Below are 20,399 nucleotides of genomic sequence, written 5' to 3' on the forward strand. Positions count from 1 at the left end.
AAAGCACCTCTAATTCCAGATCCTTGGGAGACTGAGGCAGGAGGATTGCAACTTTGAGACCAGTCTGGGCAACATAGTGAGGCTCCATTAAAAAAAAAAAAAAAAAAAGGCTGTGTTGCCTCTTAGAAAACTCATAGAATAACACTTTGAGGGCCTTTATAAAAGCATAAAGATGCTCTCCTTCTAGTCCAGGTGTCTCTGGGAAAAAGCCAGAGTGGTCCAGAAGTTATCCCTCAGTTCAAAGGTGTGTTTCAGGATAGTTCCAGTTTTCCTTAGAAACTTTCCAGTATATTTTTGCATGTGCTTTAAAGCAGTATTTTGTGACCTGTATCTTAGGGATCTCTCCCTGAAGGTGTTAGGCTGGAAACTGTTATAACTCTGGTTTCTCACTTGATACAGGCAAGTATGACTGTCTATGACATTCCTGATTTGCTGGGAGGAAGAGGGTGTTTAGGATCTGTGGTCTTCTCTGAATCATTTTTGACATCTCAGATCTTAGTTAAAGAAAAGGGTAAGTATATATGGTCTTTAGAAAGCAAACACTGAAAAAATATTTTGGCAAATTAAACCATAAAACTAAGAGAAAAGATCAGTATAAATGATGAAAAATTTAAAATATTTATAATAAACAAATGGTATATATTCAAACTTATGAAGAGCTCTTGTAAATTAATAAGAAAAAGACATGCTACCCAGTGGGAAAATTGGCAAAAAGTATGAACAGACTATTCACAGAAGTGAAATACAAAAAAAAAAGGGAGATTTGTATATATGAAGATATCATCCTCAGTAGAAATCAAGTGGAAGCAATTTGGAACAGTTTTTTGTTGATTATGTTGGCAAAAAATATTAAAAGAATGATAATATCCAATGCTGATAATGTTCTATTTGGTTTAAATATGTGTATCTATAGTACCTGTACTACCTTGATAAAAATTAAAAGTAAAGGTAAGAAAGGGCCAATTAAGGATACTTCATTTAAATGTGTTTCTATCTGTTCTGAAAAATACTCAATCACACAGGGAAACCTGTCTTCATCTACTTATTAGTCTCCCTGTACCCAGATGAGGAAGTTCTCATTTTCTGAGGGCATCAGACTTTTTATACCAATAAGAGGAACCTTTGCTCCCAAGGAGAAGGGGCTTACAAGGTGGACTGAGGTAGTTGTAAGTAACCGGAATGTCTATGGTCTTCCTGCAGATGGCACTGTTATCACAGAGACCAGCTACATAGTCCTGACAGCCGCCATACCCAGATTCTGCTCCTGGCTGGTCAGTATCATTCATAGGTGAAAGTGGACCCAAACATGGAGAATGTGGGGAGGATATTTGAGAAGGAGCCTTTTTGTTGAGTTTCTGGTGGGTTGTCAGATCCTAAGCTAACCATCATTCAGGAATGGTAGTTTTATCTCAGCCCTTTCTCCTTATATGAACAAATCTTATTTCTTTAGCTCTCTCATAGTCTTAGAATGTTTAAAAAGAAAAGAGATATGTTATCTGAATTGTGCAAGGAAGAAATTAACCCCCTCATGATATGGATGAGGAGACTGAGACTTAGAAGTTGATAATATCCAGGGGATTTCACAACCCCCAGTGGGGATCTGCCTGTCCACAGTTACATAGGTTGTAAGAAGTGGACCTGTAACTCCCTGCTCTGGCCAGAATGATTGCTGCTGTTTTTTCACAGCATCTCTTCATGTGTAGAGAAGTCCCGTCTTCCTCAGCAGGACTTGGTCTGAATAGTACCTTGAGACATAGAAAGCATGATAGCGGTGAATCCAATACTTGATAGTCTAAGGGCCTAGACTTAGAATCTATTGTATTCTACTTCTATGGTTCTGATATGGATAGGGAAGAACTAAGGGTCATATTCTACTATGAACATGTTTAAATGAGAACACACTCTGAAAATATTTTAATTTCTTCATTCCTAAAATTAATTGTTTTTCTTCGACGTGGCACATAACTGGAGATTAACACATCCTCTCCACATATCTTAGGCTCATTAGCAGAATCTGAGGTCCCAGAGAGGGAGCCTACTGTGTCCTTGTGCTCTGAGTCCTGATGAACAACAGCCATCTCTGCCAGCTCAGTTCTCAGGACCTGAGAGCACTGGATGTAGTAGAGGGACTACTCAGATAGTCTCCTGTAAATACTTGAACACAGAAGGAGTACTCAGTAGGATTTTGCCCTTCAAGTAGTAAATTAATAATCTGCATTTCTGTTGGACACAGGTAGAAGATGATGAAGTAAAATTGTCTGAGAAAACCCAGCAAGCTGTGAGGGTAAGCAGCCTTCTTATTCAAGTGTTAACATCCTGCAAACATCAAATGTATGCAATTCCTGAAGATAACTTAAAATTTATAATCTTACTACTAATCTAAGGGATCTGTACTTCTTTGTCTTTATTTCCTATTTGTATTTTGCCCCTTCCCAGCAGACCTCTGGAAATAACAACTAATAGGAGATGAAATTAGAAGGATTCTTTCTGTATTTAGACCTTTTGGGTTTTTAAAAAATTCCCCAGTATTAATCATAGGAGATCTTAGATTGACTTAGACATGTAAAACTGAGATGTTAAAGCTTTAGGCCTCTGAGAAGCTGACTTCATTTTCACAGAAGTAAATCCATTGGGACATGAGCAAGCATTGCAGGCTTTGGTGCCTGGATTCAGAGAGGACTTTAACATTCCTTTTCTTAGCACCAATCAAGTATGGCAGCCACGCACAGTGGTGCACACCTATAATTCCAATGACTTGAGAGGCTGAGGTAGGAGGATTACAATTTTGAGGCCAGCCTCAGCAACTCAGTAAGATCCTGTCTCAAAATAGAAAATAAAAAAAGTGGTGATGTAGAGTGCCCTCAGTACCCCACCCCCCAAAAATAGATGCCAGTAACATATCAAAAAGAGCCAGTCAGTGCCAAAGGTAATGGAAGAATTGGGCATGTCTGAATTAGACTCATTTTTTTTTTTTTTTCTTTTGTACTGGGGATTGAACTCAGGGGCACTTGACCGGTGAGCCACATCCTCAACCCTATTTTGTATTTTATTTAGAGACAGGGTCTCACTGAGTCTAGCTAATCTAGTCATTGCTGAGGCTAGCTTTGAACTTGCAATCCTCCTGTCTCAGTCTCCTGATAGACTCAGTTTTTTACACAGACAAAATTCAGCATTCTGAAATCTGAATTCTGAATTCTGATTCTGTATGTACTATAAATCACCTAATTTTTTTTTTTTTTTTTTTTTTTTTTTGCTTTGTTATTCTTTAAAGGGAGATGAGTGTTTCCTGGGCACTTTTCTAACAGGAGGAGAAGGAGCATATCTTTATTCCAGCAATTTACATTCCTGGCCCGAGGAAGGTAAGCAGCTATGACTTCTGTTCTTGGCTTGTCTGGATCCCTGATTTGCAGATATTAGCATGGGTGTTATGATTAATAATACATCTGCTGTTTGGAAAGTCTTGTTGGTGTTGCAGTATCTTCTTACTGCTTTTCTCCTTTGATCCACCCACTTACAGATGAGGAAACCTGTGCTGGTTTCACAAGCACAAGGGCTGGTCCCAGGACTGCACCTGGTTCTCTTGTTGCCACCTGAGGTTTGCTCTTAGAATGGGCTAGAGCAGCAGCATTTCAGAAATAGAATCCGTAGACCTAAACAAAATCTGGATTTGTTTTCTATAGCTGTATAACAAGTTACCACTAATTTAGTAGCTTAAAACAATACCTACTTATTATCTCACAGTTCTGTAGATCAGAAGTTGAGGCAAGTTTAGCTGGATCAAATGCTTTAGAAATGCTTTAGAAAGCTTTAGAATGCTTTTTTCTATACCATTTCCTTAGGCCGCAGTCAAAGATCTGCCAAGCTAGGTTCTCATCTAGAGACTCTAGGGAAGAATCAGCTCCCATGCTCATCTAAGTTTTTGGTCTACTACTTCCCTCTACTAATGGACTGAGAGGTCTCCATTTTGTTCCTGGTTGCCAGCCCAGGGACTGTTCTCAGCACCTCTTCCCAAAGGTCTTTGCTCTGGAACTATTTCCATCTCAGCAAACTAAAAACCTTCCTTGTGTTGAATCTCTCCTGTCATTCTGCCCTCTGGCCCTCAAAATTCATATCCCTCCCTCATGTAAAATATAGTCACCTCCTTCCAAGGATCTTTTCCCATTATGGCAATAGTTCAAAGTCCTAAATCTCATGGACTCAAATATCCCATATCTCATCATTGAGATCATCTGAACCCCATATAGTCAAGACTCAGGAGTATAGTATATCAAGGACAGCTCCTAAATTCAGATCAGCTCCCCGTCTGTGGACCTGTGAAACTAAAGAGACAGGTTCTTTGTCCCCAGTTCTCCCAGCACAGAACTGGTAACTGGTGTGGGATAACAGTTATAGACTTCAGATTCCAGGAAGGGAGAAAATAGAAGGTGAAAAGGCAGCCCTAAAATCCTGCTAGGCAAACTCCATTTCCTTGGTTAAGGTTGAGATCTGGGAATTATCTCCTGTAACTCTCAGCTTTGCTCTTTGAACTCTTGGTTCTACTCTCTGAGCTCTTGGTTTTGCCTTCTGGGTTCTTGGTTCACTCTCCTTCCTTTTCCATGAAAGAGAGTAGTTCCTTAATTAGAACTGAAGGCCTGGGAATAATTCTCAATGGCTCTCAGCTCTTCCCCTTTGGTTCTTGGTTCTACCCTCTGAGCTCTTAGTTTCACTCTGGTTCATGGCTCGTGACTTATGGCCGTGAACTCAAATTTTCATATTTCAGTGAAAGGTAGCACCCTATTTGTGGACACATAGTTCTATCAGCTGACTTCTTGATGTGATTTCTTAGCGTTCAGCAACTTCCTTTCATTTTTTGCACCTTTGTCTCTTTCAGTTAAAGCTGGTAATATTTCTGCTGATAATAAAAATCTCAAGAACTTTTTTGGTCTTACATGGATTTCGTGCAGATTTACTCCAGATTCCTTTTTGGCTTCCTTAAAATACTTCTGTGTGTGTATATGGTCCTGGGGATGGAACCCTGGACCTCATGTATGTAGGCAAGTAAGCTACATCCCCAGCCACCAAGTAACATTTTATTGCTAGTCCTATTCTTTCCCTGTTGAATACAGTCTTTTTGTGAAGGAAGAGTTCTGACTTCACAAATTCCTCAACCTCTACTGAGCAAATCCCCTTTCTGGATGATTTGTTCTTCTTGTTGAAAATATTCTATCTGGTGGCAAATTCCTCTCCCTGTTATCAGATCACTGGTTTGGCTCCTCCATTCACATAGACGACAAAGCACAAGGAGTTCTGGTTTTTAGACCACAAAGTGCTGAGGTGGTAGTAGCATCTGTTACATGCCTGTGTCATGATGGGCCCTTCATTTCTGCATCTCCAGGTCCTAGTACAGAGGACCTGGGATTTAGAAAGATTTTAGAAGTCATTTAGTATGTGACAGTGCTACCAGCCTTGGAGCAAGATCACACAGTGTTTTGAAAGCAGGTCGTAGGCACAACACAGAGAGGTGGTTGTGCACTGTCATGCTTGAGCCAGTTACAATATTTAGCAAGGATACTTGCCAAAATTAGTTTGTGACTTCCTAGCAAAGGACCTTACTAGAAAACTAATCTTGCATTTTATTGAGTTATCCAGCAAGGTTCAATGTATCCTCCGTCTCTGTAAGAGAATAAAAGGCCCAGCCAGTGATTTCTGGGACCTTGTCAGTCACATTGTTTCAAGAGCTTAAATTTCAAACTTTTTTAGTTCCTGAGGGAAATCTAGTTTTCTGAGACAGGAAAATTAAATAGAAGTATGTTAAGCATTTCACCACTTCTTGGTTCAGGACAGGGTTTAACTAGGTTTTGTGGGACTTGAAGTTTACACCATTTCAGGTCTCTCTTACAAGAAAACAGTATAAAATGGTTAGGACTTTTCTCAGATTGTGGAATGGAGCTTAGTCAGGTGAATGGTCCTGAAACCCAAGTGTCATTAGTGTCTTGATAAATCTGCCTCTAGTTGAAACTGTGATAAGTCTGAAATTTCTCTTTCCACCCCTGGAAATATTTATTTTGAGCATTCTTTGTCTTAATTGATCTTCAAATCCTGTGACCCATAGAAGGTGAAAACTTGACTAAGGTCGTAGTGCAGGTTAATGGCAGCATCTATAAGATTGTCCATGTCTGGGGGGTAGTTCAGGCTTCCTGACTTTTGTCCACTGAACTTCTTATGGATGAAAAAAATAGTGCTTCCTTCACCTTGAAATGCTTCCAGCTCTGGAACCTTTTCCCTTCCCCAACTAGTGGCTTCTGCTATCATGAGACTTCTTGCTATTCAGTTTCCAATTAATTCATGTCCTTCATGTGCCCTTCTCTTCCCACCCTGCTGACAGTGGCCAGGCAGGCTGCTCAGTACCTAATCCTCAAAAGCTTGCTTTGGAGTTTTACCACATATTCCTGTATCCCTAACCAAAGCCCTGTGTTTGAACTTGATCCAGATAGAATCATCCTATGTGTGTTCTCCTGGGGCTTGCTTTTTTTGCTCAATATTGTGTTCCTAAGATTCATCCAGATTTTTGTGATATTTATTTGGGAATAGTACAGCTTTGTAATGGGAATGCACATACCGTAGTAAACTACAGGTGTATTCAGAGTGACTATGGCAAGGAGAAGTTTTTAAAGAGAAAAATGGGGAAGATTACATCAATATTTTTAAAGTCTTTGGCCACAGTGATTAATAACAAGATTGGCATCAGTCCAAGGTTGAACAGACAGTTGCTGGGCAGATATTCTTGTAGAAGTATGTTTTGTGTAGGATTGCAGTGGCCTCTGTGCAAGCTTGTGGTTCTGGCAGTCTTTTGTGATAGTCACCGTCAAGCAATCATGCACAAGAACTCTTCCTTCATAACCTTCCGGCTTTAGTCTATTTTTTATTTTTTGGTTGTATTGATGTAAGTGACTCCGTTTTGATTCTGACAACTTTCACAGTTGTATGTAGCCATATAACTCATTCATTTTCATGGCTCTATAGTATTCCTTTGTGTGAAGATAAGCTATTTATCATTTTTACTCTTGATGGACATTTGGATTGTTTTTAGTTTTTTGCTATTGCAGACAGTACTGTTATTCAACATTCTTGTACATATCTCTTGATTCATATGAGTGAAGTTTTCTCCAGAATTAGAATGGGGAGGAGTAGAATTTTGGGATTTTAGGATGAGCCCACACACAGCTTTTATCAATGAGATCAGACTGTTTCTCAGAGTGATTATACCAAGTTATACTTCTACCAGAAGTGTATAATTGTTTTCCACATTCTTGCATGCTTGTTTTTCTGATGTTTGCCATTTCAGTGAGTGTGTAATGCCATATCATTAGGATTTTAATTTATATTTCTCTGGTTATTAGTGAAAGTTGACCATATTTTGTTTATTGGCCTATTATAGTTCCCTTCTATAACATGTTTGTTTTTTGTCTTTTGCTCATGTTCCTTTTACATTCTTTTCTTATTTATTTTTAGGAGTATTTATAGATTTTGGATATTAATCTTTTGTCAATCTTACATATTGCAAGTGTTTTCTTCTGCTTTCTGATATCTTTTCATTTTATTTTTGGTGTTTTTGTGGTTGTCGTTTTTAAGAATCAAAGTTCTGGGAGTTGGGGATGTAGCGCACTTACCCAGCATGCACAAGACCCTGGGTTCAATTCTCTATACCACAAAATAACAACAAAGTTCTGTGTAGACGTACCTGGTGACACAGTCCTGTAATTCCAGCTACTTGGGAGGCTGAGGTAGTAGCATCACAAGTTTAAGATCAGCCAGGGCAGCTTAGCAAGATCCTGTCTCAAAGGGCTGGTGATGTAGCTCTGTGGTAGAGCCCTTGCCTAGCATGCGGGAGGTCTGGGTTCATCCCTCAACTCCCTCCTTCCACTCCAAAAAAAGTTATTAATTTTAATGTAGTCAAAATCGTTCTTTTCCTATGTGATTTGTATATTTTGGATCTGTTTAAGAAATATTTCATCTTGAAGTCTCCTATGATAGTTTTTTCAGAATCCACATAGATTAATCTTTGAAAATATGATATAGGAATTTTTTCTCTTTTAAAAGTAAATAAGCACTTGTCTAAGCAAGAGTCATTGAAAAGTCATTCTTTTACCACTGATCTACAAGCTAGCAACTGTTATAAATTAAATCACTTTGTGTGTGCTTCTGTTAATAGGCTTTGTGTTCTGTTCCATTATTCAACTTGTCCCCGAGAAAATACTATTCTGTCTTGATTTAGATCTGTACTATACTTATATATGAAGTCTTAATCTGCTGAGACTGCCATGACAAAATATTGTAGACTGGGTGGCTTAAATACAATTTATTTCTTCCAATTCTGGAAACTGGTTAGTCTAAGATGAAGGTACTAGCAATATAAGTTTCATTCTTGTTTTAGCTTATGACTACCAGCTCATTATGTGCAAACATGACTTTTCTTTTGTACCTAAAGGTTAAAAAGGAGGGCATACTCTCTGGTGTTCCTTCTTTTTTCTTTTCTTTTTTTTTTTTTTAATTTTTTGTAGTTATAGATGGACAGCATGTCTTTGTTTTATTTGTTTATTTTTATGTGGTGCTAAGGATTGAACTCTGTGCCTCACAGATGCTAGGCAAGTGCTCTGCCTCTGAGCTATAGCAATTTGATTTTGATGTGTCTTGCTGTGGATTTCTTCATTGACTTCCATTAGGGATTTGCATCATTCCATGAATCAGTGGATTTATACTTTTCCTCAAATTTTGAAATTTTCCTTCCATTATTTCTTTAAGTAGCTTTTCTCACCCTATTTACATGTGTATTGGGCTAGACAAAGTTGTCCCACAGCTCCCTGAATACAATTGTTTTCAGTATTTTTTCTTTTTTTTCATACTATTTTTGTGTATAATCATCCTTCTGTATTAGAGAATTGGTTCTAGACCACCCCAGCCCCGAACATCAAAATCTGCACACGCTCAAGTTCCTTATATAAAATTACATAATATTTGCGTAAAACTACACAATCTTCCTGTATATTTTAAATCATTTCTAATTACTTAAAATATCTAATACCATGTGAATACAGTGTAAATCATTGTAATATATATTGTTTAGGAAATGGTGACAATAAGTTCTGTACATGTATAGTACAGATGCGACCATCATAGGCCTGACTGCATAGTACACCTCAGAGCACCATAGTCTTTTTATTTTTTAATTTTAATTTTTTTTTTTTTGGCACTGAGGATTGAATCCAGTGGTGCTTTACTACTGAGCTCCATCCCCAACCCTTTTTTTAATTTTAATTTTAATTTTTTTAGTAGTTGTGCATGGACAGCATGCCTTTTTTATTTACTTATTTTTTATGTGGTGCTGAGGATTGAACCCAGTACCTCTCATGTGCTAGGTAAGCACTCTGCCACTGAGCTATAGCCCCAGCCCCCATCCTGAACCCTTTTTATGTTTTATTTTGAGATAGGGCCTCACTAAATTGCTGAGGCTGACCTCAGACTTACCATCCTCCTGCCTCACTCTCCCAAATCACTGAGATTATAAGTGTGTGCCATAGTGCCCAGCTAATAGCATTAACAAAAACAACAACAAAAAAACTATTTTCCTCCTGAAATTGGTAGAATCCACAGATGCAGAATCCACAGACGTGGAGGGCCAATTGTATTCTAATACCTTTTTTTCTGCCTTATCTAATGCCATTAAGTTTTCCAGTGTATTTTGCTTCTCAGACATTGTATTTTTTTATTTGTTCTAATTAGTTATGCATTTTGACATATCATACATAAAAGGATTATAATTTTATCATTCTTCTGGTTGTACATGTGTAGAGTTACAAAGGTCATGTAATCATATATGCACATAGGGTAATAATGTCCGATTCATTCAACCATTCTTCCTACCTCCATACCCCTTCCTCTCCCTTCACTCCCCTTTGCCTAATCCAAGGGACCTCTGTTCTTCCCTAACCTCCCCTCCCCACTCATTGTGCATTAATACCCTCATATCAGAGAAAACATTTGACCTTTGGTTCTTTGGGATTGGCTTATTTCTCTTAGCATGATGTCCTCCAATTCCATCCATTTACTGGCAAATACCATAATTCATTCTTCTTTAAGGTTGAGTAATATTCCTTTGTATATATATTTTCTTTATCCATTCATCTGTTGTAGGGCACCGAGGTTGGTCCCATAGGTTAGCTATTGTGAATTGAGCTGCTATAAACATTGATGTGTCTGTGTCACAATAGCATGCTGATTTTAAGTCTTTGGGGTATAAACCAAGGAGTGGGATAACTATGTTAAATGGTGGTTCCATTTCAAGTTTTCTGAGGACTCTCCATACTGCTTTCCATAGTGGTTGCACCAATTTGCAGTGAAAATTCAGTTTGGACCTTGTTTTTGTATCTTCTATACCTCAAATTACTATGATTCAATCTTTCTTCCAGTTTTTTAAACATAGGGGTTACAGTTAAAATAACTTTTAATATCTTTTTTTTCCTCTAATCCTATCATCTTGGTCTTGCCTTTTTAAAGCTTTATTTGACATTTATTTTTTTAAATGCAAAGTAGCATTTAAATTAGGGCAAATTTGCCCCACTGCTGTTGCAGAATCCTTTCTGAATACCCAATGTCCTGAGAAATAATGAGGATTTCCACTCAGGTTAGTGAGAATGAGCAGAATTTCCAGTGCAAGGTGTGTATTCATGTTTATTGTTTTAGGAATATTCAGTTTTTGCAGCACCATTTGTTAAAAAGACCCTCTTTTCTTTGTACCTTTGTTGAAAATCAAGTGACCATATATGTACATTCTGCTGTTTCCTACAAGGCTCAGTGAATGGTTGGCATTCAGATAGCTCCCTCATTCTCCTTGTAATGATTTAGATTTCAGTGTTTTTTCCATTGGGCAGAGATTGTTCAGCAATAAGGAGCAAGGGTTTGGGTCACATTAACACATGGAGCAATGAACACATCCTGAGTATTCCGGGGACCAAACTGACTTTGACCTTTGTATAATGGGCAGGCCCAGACAGTGGTCACCGGCTGCCTGCTGCCTTCATTTTGCATCATTTTAGTTTGTCTTGTGCCCACATGAAACTGCTGAGGGACACTTAAAAGAGAAAGTTCTCTATAGCGTTAAGCATGAATGAATCATTCAGCTGCATGTTATCTGTAACATGAATGACTCTTGGGAACAGAATGTTGAGAAAAGCTAGCAAGTCACAAAAGAACACAATTACAATTCCATTTGTAAGAAGGCAAACACAAACAAGACTAAATAGTATATAATTTATGGATACATGAAAGTGTGATGTTAAAAAGGAAAAGAAAAAGAAAGGGTAATGTGTAGTGAAACTATATATTTCCTGTGGGTAGAAGGAAAGGGCTGCCACTGAGGGGGGATATGCAAGAACTTCAAAGTAGTAGCAATGCATGATTTCTTAGGTAAGGTAGTATGTGCACATTCAGCTGGTTTTAGTGGTGGTGGTTTTGGTCTTTTTCTTTAAATGACATGTGTACCTTTCACATGTACTCTCATGGACATAGAATGAAAATTATTCAGCTGTTTTATCACATTTCCCCAGTAGTGATAACTGTTTTCTCTCCACTCAGCACTGTTGAAAGACTTATTTGTATTTCTAGTTGATCGAAGGAGGAAAAACCAAGTACTTCATTGACACTTGGTATCTTATTTTGCCCTGAGGGCTTTTCTCTCCTGTTGTACTTCCAGAAATGCAGAGGTTAATCAAAGACAAATTATGCTGTAGTCCTCTGCTGCTCCTAGGCTTTGAGGAGAAATTTCCTCTTACCTTGAGTTTTCCACTTTACAGAATGGAACAGGAAGGACAGAACTCATCCACTGAGGCATTAAGGATGAGATCAGAAGCCAGGGAGAGCTCCTCAGGAGTTGTCTGGCCTCAGTCCTGAGAAACCCCTGCAAAGGTCTGTCCCTTTGGACTATATTCTGACAGTCAAGAATTCAGAGCAGACAGTGAGCATGGTGGCACCCACCTGTAATCCCAGCAATTTGTGAAGTGGAGGCAGGAAGATCAAAATTTTGAGGCCAGTCTCAGCAACTTAGTGAAGCCCTAAGTAACTTAGAGGCCCTGCCTCAAAATAGAAAATAAAAAGGGCTGGGGATGAACCTCTGGTAAAGTACCTCTAGGTTCAGCCCCCTATGCCAAAAGTAGAATCATCATCATCATTATCATCATCATCATCGTTGTCCAGAGCAGACACCAGAAGTGTTATCCCTTCTGTAGATTAGGAGAGACCAGGGTACTGGCACTTGGCCACTCTGTGAGTCAGTTAATACATCTCATGTGAGCCCTGAGGGTAATGACAAGAGTCACAAGCTCACATAGTGCTGTAGTCACAGGACAGTAGTAGTATTAGATTCTGTTTATGGAGACCCTTCCCGGACTTTGCCCCCTAGTGAGTGCTTTTCCAACACTGACTGGCCAGTTTCTGTCTTGCCCCTTTCCATTTTTTGGGGTTTCAGAGTCTAGAAGAACACTTCCTCATCTTCCCCTTTCCTGTCTTCCCAGTGAGGAGGTAGAATGCATTAACACTTTTCCAATATTGACTTCTCCCCTCCTGCCCCCTGGAAGCTTTAGAAGGATTTTGAGGTTTGTCCACTGGTACTGGACTTGTTTCTAAGCAGCTCCACTTTACACAAGGTGGAGAGGGAACCCAGGTCATGGAAGAGTGCAAATACCAGACAGTAGGTAGAAGAGCAGTTTCTACCTCATAATACCTGGGGAGTCCTCTTTTTTTCTGAAAGGATAGCGACATCTATTAGTTGATGATGTTGTAGTTTTAGGAGAGTATTGAAAATAATGGATGGCTGTGGTCTCAGTGCGGTTCCTGGAAGGAGGAGATCATGGTAGGCGGGTTGCTGAAGGCAGTGGGCCTATTGAGGCTGGATAGTCAGGGAAGGCATGTCATTAGATTACCCACATGTGGGCTCTGGGAAGAGGAAAATGAAGGTAAAAAGGGAAGAGAACTAGAGGGGTCCAGTGTGGTACTATACCTTTGACTCTACCACCAAGAAATTCTGTGACTTTTGGGGAAATCTCTCTAAATCTGAGTTTCTTCATCAGTCTTATAATAATAATAATAGCACCTCTTAAAATTGATGGTCTGAATTCTTGACTGTCAAAATGTAATCTGAAGGGGCATACCTTTGCAGGGGTTCTTAGGACTGAGAAGGAAAACAGTAATGTTTGTGACATGCTTGGTGCTTAGGAAATACTAAATAAAATCTGTTCCCATTCCTTACCCTTGAAAAAATGGAGATTAAAGGTACGTCCTGTTCCAGGGAATCTACTCTTGATGTGAATGAGAGAAATGTCAGAAATTCTGAATTAGGGGGAAATGGAAGGACTGAAGACTCTGGGGGTTTAGTGACATCAGAGGATGGGTTGTTGTGAGAGCTGAAAAGATTAGATGCTGGAGTCAGAGAGCAGGCTCTGGGGTTGAAGGTATCAGAAGGTGAGCTGTTCCAGATGTGTCTTCATTGCTGAAGTTGGAGTTGAAATTGAAGTTGGAGTTGAAGTTGAAGTTGGAGTTGACCTGGACGTTCCTCTGATCTCTCAAAAGGAATTGGAGTACTGGCTCTAGAAGGGAGGACTTTGAGTACCTTGAGAAATTATTGGAAATATTGTGGCACGATCAGGGCAGTAGATGTGGGCAGCAAAAAGAGGGATTATGTCTTCAAGGGAATGAGAATATCAAGATTGGAAGAGACTTACCCTGAAGCAACAGTGAGAAATTTGGGTTCAGTCCAGGCCACATGCAAGGGAGTGCATAGGGAAATCTAGGCTGTGCTTGTTGGAGGGTGGGAGCAGTACAGGACTCGAAGCTGAATGCCTTAAACTGCACTGACTGGTCACTGGCTACTACTGCCCCAGATGAAATGGTTGGTATGTCTCTCTGACTAAACATCTAGTTCTGTTCAGAGTCAGGCTCCATTCCTTCCTGTACACCTAAAAACTACATCTGTTTCCCCCATTTTTCTCCATTCTCCATTAATACACACTCACTAAACCCCTTCCTTCCTTTTGAAATCCCACCTCCTCAGGAAGCTTTCAGAAGTTACAGCTTCCAGATTCCACAAGGTGGAAGATAGCCCTCAGGCTTCTGGCCTTTACTCTTCTTGTCATTGCAACCTCCAGAACTTTGAAGCTACTTTTCTAGAACTACAAGTCAAGGAATCAATTTCTTTTCTTTGTCTCTAGTCCTTTACCTTGGCAATAAGTTATTGGTGACAGTATTTTCAAGCCTGTGCCTTGAGCTCCAAAAACTACCTTATCTCTGCTCTATAGGTGAACACTTGCAAAGAATAGCTTTTATAGGAACATAAAAAATTCAAGTCGCACCAGCTCCATAGAGCAACTTCACCCAAGGGTCTAATGGGTACTCTGGGTGCTTCCTTTGAGGCTCCAGAGCAAGCCCAGACCCAGCCTTCATCTTCATCATTTTAGTTCTCCATCTTTTCTGTGGCCTGCTTCCTAGGACCTAGACTGAGCTGCTGCGTGTAACTGTCTACCAAGGAAACAACAGTCCTCCTTAGATCTGAACCCTTGTTCTGAGGAACCCACATTCAATGTCTACATGTCACCCATCTTGTGTGTGTGTATGTGTATGTGTGTGTATGAGAGAGAGAGAGAGAGAGGAGAGAGAGAGAGAGAGGGAAAGAGAGAGAGAGAGAGAATCTTCAGAGTAGCAGGCACCCAGTGTCTGTAGAACCCATTTATTGCTTAATTCAAATATTCTTTTGCTGAGCACATCACAAACAGATCCTTCAGCTGAGATCCTGGTGTTTCTTCTTGAACCATAAGTAAGGAATGTGATCTCTTTAGAGTTGATCCAGTGTCTGCCAAGACAAAAGAAAGGAGAATCTAAAAACTTAGTAATGAAGCAGACAAACCCGAAGTCTAATTTTAGAGTATTTTCTTGGAAGGTACCTGTAAAGGAATGTGAATTTTGCCCCTTCCCATCAGCTGATAGTTTATATACTTGCTGTTTTTTCTAATTTTTATGCAAAGACATGTGGCAATGGCTTCATTTTTCTGAGGTTACTTTGGCTTCCCCAAACCATAGCACTCACCATGCCAACCATGTAACATAAACACTACTGATACTGGTCTCTTGTTACACTCTGGTGTGCCCTGGTACCTAGAAGGACATTGTATTCTGGCCCCCAGGACCCAGCCCTACAGCTCTGACCAACTCTCTTTTCCTTCCAGGAAACTTGCATTTCTTCTCTAGTGGCCTTCTGTTTTCTCACCGTCATCATGGAAGTATCATCATTTCCAAGGATCACATGAATTCCCTTTCCTTCTATGATGGGGTAGGTGTTTTACAAGTCCATGGCTTTGGCAATCAGAAAGATACCTACATTTCTGAGGCGAAAACCAAATATAACTTCCTGTCTTCCTCCTCTCTCAAGGGATAGGATGTCAGAAATTAGCGTGGCCATTGAGGCAGGCAGGTGGTGAGGTTGAGAAAAGTCCTGTGCACTGTCATGACTCTTTTGATCTTTGTCACCCTCATTGCTCTGTTAAAGGCTTAGCTAGTAAGGGCTTTGGGGTCAGAGGGGCCAGCTCCCATATCCATTCACTAATCCCAAAAAGACCTAGAAAGCAAGCTGAAAAGACAGACCTCCAGTGGCCCCTAGCAAATGGCCTAGAACTGGAAAGAATCTTTGTCCTGTGGCATTTATGGGGCTTCACCCCTTAGCCATGGGAAAGAATTATAAGTGGTTCAGAGAGAGAGAAATGACTGTCTTTTCCCATGAGGGCTTAGCCCCACCTGCCTCAGACACTCAGGCTTAAAATACTGTCCCCGGAACCATCCTTTAAGTTCACGCATCTGTACCAACACTTACTCTTTTCCTTAGGGGGTAGAAAGTAGCTTTGAGTTTCCCTCAACCTGTGTACACTGGCCAGGGTGTAGTATCTTGTCTCCTATTGAGGCCGGTCCTTCACTAGGCCTGATCTTGGCTTTGAAGCCAGTTCTTTTGGGAGCCAGGATAGAAATGAGTTGGAGAGCTTTGGTCAGATGATTATAAAACAAATTTTTGAGCAAGTCTTTCTTCCACATAGAACTTGCTGTCTTAAAGATTGTTCATAAATGCAGAGAGACCACACTGGGCAGAATGGATGGCCCCCTTAGATAAAATCTTTGATATTAAGTTAAAGAATCTTCCAACATCAGGGAAAAAAGGATGAATTATTTAAGAAACAGAGCTGGGATGATGGGTTAGTTAATTTGGTTGGGAGGGAGATATATTCTCATCTTACCAAAAATCAAAAAACTGCTGATGTTATTAAAATTAAATATTTTAAAAGGTCATAAGTAGAAAGAATATAAAAATGAATGTTTATTAAATCTCTAGGGGCAGGAAGACTTTATAAACTTAGAAATGATGTAAGAAATTCTGAAGAGCTGGCATGGTGGTGCACTCTGTAATCTCAGCGACTCAAGAGACTGAAGCAGGAGAATTGCAAGTTTGAGGCAACCTCAACAACTTAGCAAGATCCTGTCTCAAAATAAAAAATAAGCAGGACTGGGGATATAGCTCAGTGGTAAAGCACCCTTGGGTTAAATTCCTAGTACTAAAGAGAGAGAGAGAAAGAGAGAGAGAGAAAGAGAAGAAAGAAATTCTCAAGAAAGACGTTTGTCAAATTTGATCATTTAGTGATTTTCAGTTTGAAGAATGATTTAATTCGTTAAAGTGTTCTTTAAATACATTTAACTGACAGCTCAGACAGTTGGACGTTGAGAAATAGCTCACGTAAAAGTTAAACTTACATTGAGAAAAACAATCTTCTGTCCGTATTACTACATAATAAAGTGAAAAGGACAATAAGATTAATGTATTTTATATGTAAGTTCTAGCTACTCTACTAATTGTTGTAAAATACTGGTTAAGTGTTACTTTATACCATATACTGTATTTAAGTACATGATGTCATCTTGTTAAGTCCTTGAAACAATCCTGTGAGGTAGGCATTAACAAGACTTGACGGAAAGAAGCAGCTCTGAGAGGTTAGCAAACTTGAGATAAAACAAATCTTTTAAAAGTAAAGGTTTAAGTTGTGGTTTGCTTTATCACCACCTCAGGTAGGTCTCATTGTAGATTCTTAATCACTAGAAGAACGAAGAATCCGACCTATTAACTAACTCTACTCTCATCTAGGTAATACTAGGTAAGAATTTTCCCCACTGTGGTCTCAGAAGGAACTATGATAGGGGTGAATTGTTGTTGGAAATCGATAGATCACAAAATAAGATCATTTAGTCATTAGTCATAAATTGCTACAGGCTGGGTGTGGTAGGGCACGCCTGTAATCCCAGCAACTTGTGGGGCTGAGACAGGAGGATCATAAATTTGAGGCCAGCCTGAGCAATTTAGTGAGACCCTGTCTCAAAAAAATAAAAAATAAAATAAATTTAAAAAGAGCTGGGAAAAATTTAAAAAATAAAGTATACTAAAAAAAAAATTACAAATAAAGGGGGGATGTAGCTTAGTGGGAAAGTGCCCCTGGTTTATTCCCCAGTACAATAAGTAAATAAATAATTACTACATAATTTATGGATTACCTGAAAAACTTGTTTTGTACTCTTTTTAACTCAAGGAAAAACAAGATGAAGGGAAATTTCTTGTTCATTGTTTACTCGAAATGAAAAAAGGAAGTCTTGAAATTAGACATAGTCAGAAGTTCATCTTATTAATATGTAAAGCTGCAATTTTATGCTTAGGGTCTTTGTGATGAGAACCATATAATTCAAAGTTTGTTTTAAGGTCTTTCTGATAATTCAAGAACTAAATTGTAAATTGCACTTGCCTTAATATAGTTCTTCTTATAGTTATTTTAGAGTTTTTAAAATTGGACCTGTATATGGAATATAATTTAGAAATGTGAAAACAAATTTTCTTTGTCAAATATAATTCTTTTATATATATATATATATATATATATAAGAAATGGAGCTGGGGAAATAGCTCAGTTGGTAGAGTGCTTGACTCGCATGCACAAGGCCCTGGGTTCAACCTCCAGCACCTAAAAAAAAAAAAAAAAAAAAGAAATGGAGCAGGCAGTGTGAATGGCCAACCATGGGAGGGTGGCCTGAGTTGAGAATAGAGGGCAGTCATTGGAAATGTTTATAGATAGTATATAAATTTTTACAGATGGTTTGGTGGATGGTAATGGTCAGTTCAGTTTTAAATACAGGATATGGGTGCCTGGGAATGTGTCTTAGTGGTAGAGCACTTGTCTAGCACATGTGAGGCCCTGCATTCCATCCACAGGACTGCAAAAAAACAAACAAACAAACAAACAAAAACACCCAAAAACCAAGTAAGCAAGCAAGCAAGCAGGATATGGGCCAGATATGGTAGCAGAGCCCTGTAATTGCAGCCATTTGGGACAACGAGGCAGGAGGATTGTAAATTCTAGGCCAGTTTCAGCAACTGAGGGAGACTCTATCTGAAAATTTTACAAAAGGATGGGTATATAGCTTAGCAGTAAAGTGCCCCTGGGATCAATTTCCAGTAGCATCAAAAATAAATAAATTAAAAAAATAATATAGGACTATAAATTTTCTACCACATCAAAAGGGTAAGTCAGGCTGGACATGGTAGTGCATACCTGTAATCCCTGTGGCTTGGAAGACTGAGACAGAATAGTGAGTTCAAAGCCAGCCCTCACCAAAAGTGAGGCGCTAAGCAACTCAGTGAGACCGTCTCTAAATAAAATACAAAATAAGTGCTGGAGATGTGACTCAGTGGTCAAGTGCCTCTGAGTTCAACCCCTGGTACCCACCCTGTGCCCCCCCAAAAAAGGGTAAGTCAGTGAATGCATAGGGGAAAAAAAGACTAGAAGGAAAAATGCAAAATGTTACCTATAGTTGGGTTAAGGGATGAGACTTTGTATTAATTTTTAACCTTTATTCTCTGTTGTATTTTTATAGTTTTCCAAAAGTTTATTTAATGAGCATACTGTTTGATGATAAATTAAATGATCTTTAAAAACAAAAAACAAAACCATTACCCCTAAGATCAGGAACAAGACTAGGATGTCAACCAGCTTTTGCCACTTTTTATTCTAACACAGTGTTGGAAGTTCCAGCCAAAGCAAATAGACAAAAAGAAGAAATAAAAGGTATCTAAATTGGGAAAAATTAAGTAATATAACTGTTATGTAGATGGCATGACCTCACATCATTCCATAAAAACTTCTAAAACTAATATTTCACCGAAATTGCAGTATACAAAATCAATACACAAAAATTAGTTGCATTTCTGTTTCCTAATAATGAACAATCTGAAAAGAATATTTTAAAAGCAATTCCATTTACAGTAGCATCAAGAAGAGTAAAATACTTAGGAATAAATTTCACTGAGAAGGTAAAATATTTGTTTACCAAAAACTGTGAAACATTATTGAAAAATTAAAGACAATCTAAATGAATAGAAAGACATCCACATTCATGGATCAGAACACTTAATATTATTAAAATGACAGTACTCCCCCAAACAATTTGTAGATTCCATGCAGTCCCTTATCAAAATGCCAATGGCATTTTTTGCAGAAATAGTAAAACCCATCCTAAAATTCATATGGTTTCTAAAAAGGACCTCAGTTAGCTAAGGCAGTCTTGAAAAAGAAAAACAAAGTTGGAGCTCTGTAACTTTCTGATTTCAAAACTTACAACAAAGTTACAGTTATCTAACACTGTAGTACTGACATTTAAAAAGCATTTCCATTTACAGAGTATAGACCAGCAGAATAGAATAGAGAACCCTTGCATTTATGATCAAATGATTTTTGATAAGAATACCAAAACCATTCAGTGAGGGTAGCACAGTCTTTCAAGAAATGGTGCTGGGAAAACTGGATATCCTATGCAAATTAAGTTGGACCCTACCTTTGACCATAATAAAAAAAGTAATTCAAAATGAATTTAAAAAACCTAAATGTAAAAGCAGAACAATAAACTCTTTTTTAAAAACACATAGAGGAAAAACTTCATGACATTGCATTTGGCAGTTATTTCTTGGATACTGCATTGAAAGCACAAATAGCAAAAGAAAAAATATATAAATTAAACTTTATCCAAAATTAAACTTTTCCACATTAGAAAACACTCTCATGTGAATAAAAAGACAGACAACCAAAGAATGGGAGAAAGTATTTGCAAATCATATATCTGAAAAGGGATTAATATTTTAGAAGGAATTTTGTGATGACATTTTTATTTTTGGAAAGAAGATCCCTATGCTGCCCATATCTTCTATAACTATATTGGAAAGCCCATCTGTTACTGAACCCCAGTCAATCACTCAGTGTGAAAATAATTGCACTGAAATTGTCCTTGTGTATTCTCATTTT

The 20,399-nt window shown here is 38.6% G+C and overlaps 1 protein-coding gene across 2 annotated transcripts in view; it reads left to right on the forward strand.

The window, feature by feature from the left end:
* Positions 1-20,399, forward strand: part of DNAAF9 (dynein axonemal assembly factor 9) — a 139,253-nt gene that overhangs the window by 77,910 nt on the left and 40,944 nt on the right. For both annotated transcript variants that reach the window (XM_079129142.1, XM_079129141.1), the window contains exons 17-21: positions 400-511; positions 1,201-1,271; positions 2,234-2,284; positions 3,272-3,359; positions 15,249-15,352. In XM_079129142.1, the coding sequence (XP_078985268.1) occupies positions 400-511; positions 1,201-1,271; positions 2,234-2,284; positions 3,272-3,359; positions 15,249-15,352 (426 nt within the window). The remainder of the gene's footprint in view (positions 1-399; positions 512-1,200; positions 1,272-2,233; positions 2,285-3,271; positions 3,360-15,248; positions 15,353-20,399) is intronic.

The sequence above is a fragment of the Sciurus vulgaris genome (assembly GCF_902686455.1).
Source record: "Sciurus vulgaris genome assembly, chromosome: 2".
Classification (NCBI taxonomy): domain Eukaryota; kingdom Metazoa; phylum Chordata; class Mammalia; order Rodentia; family Sciuridae; genus Sciurus; species Sciurus vulgaris.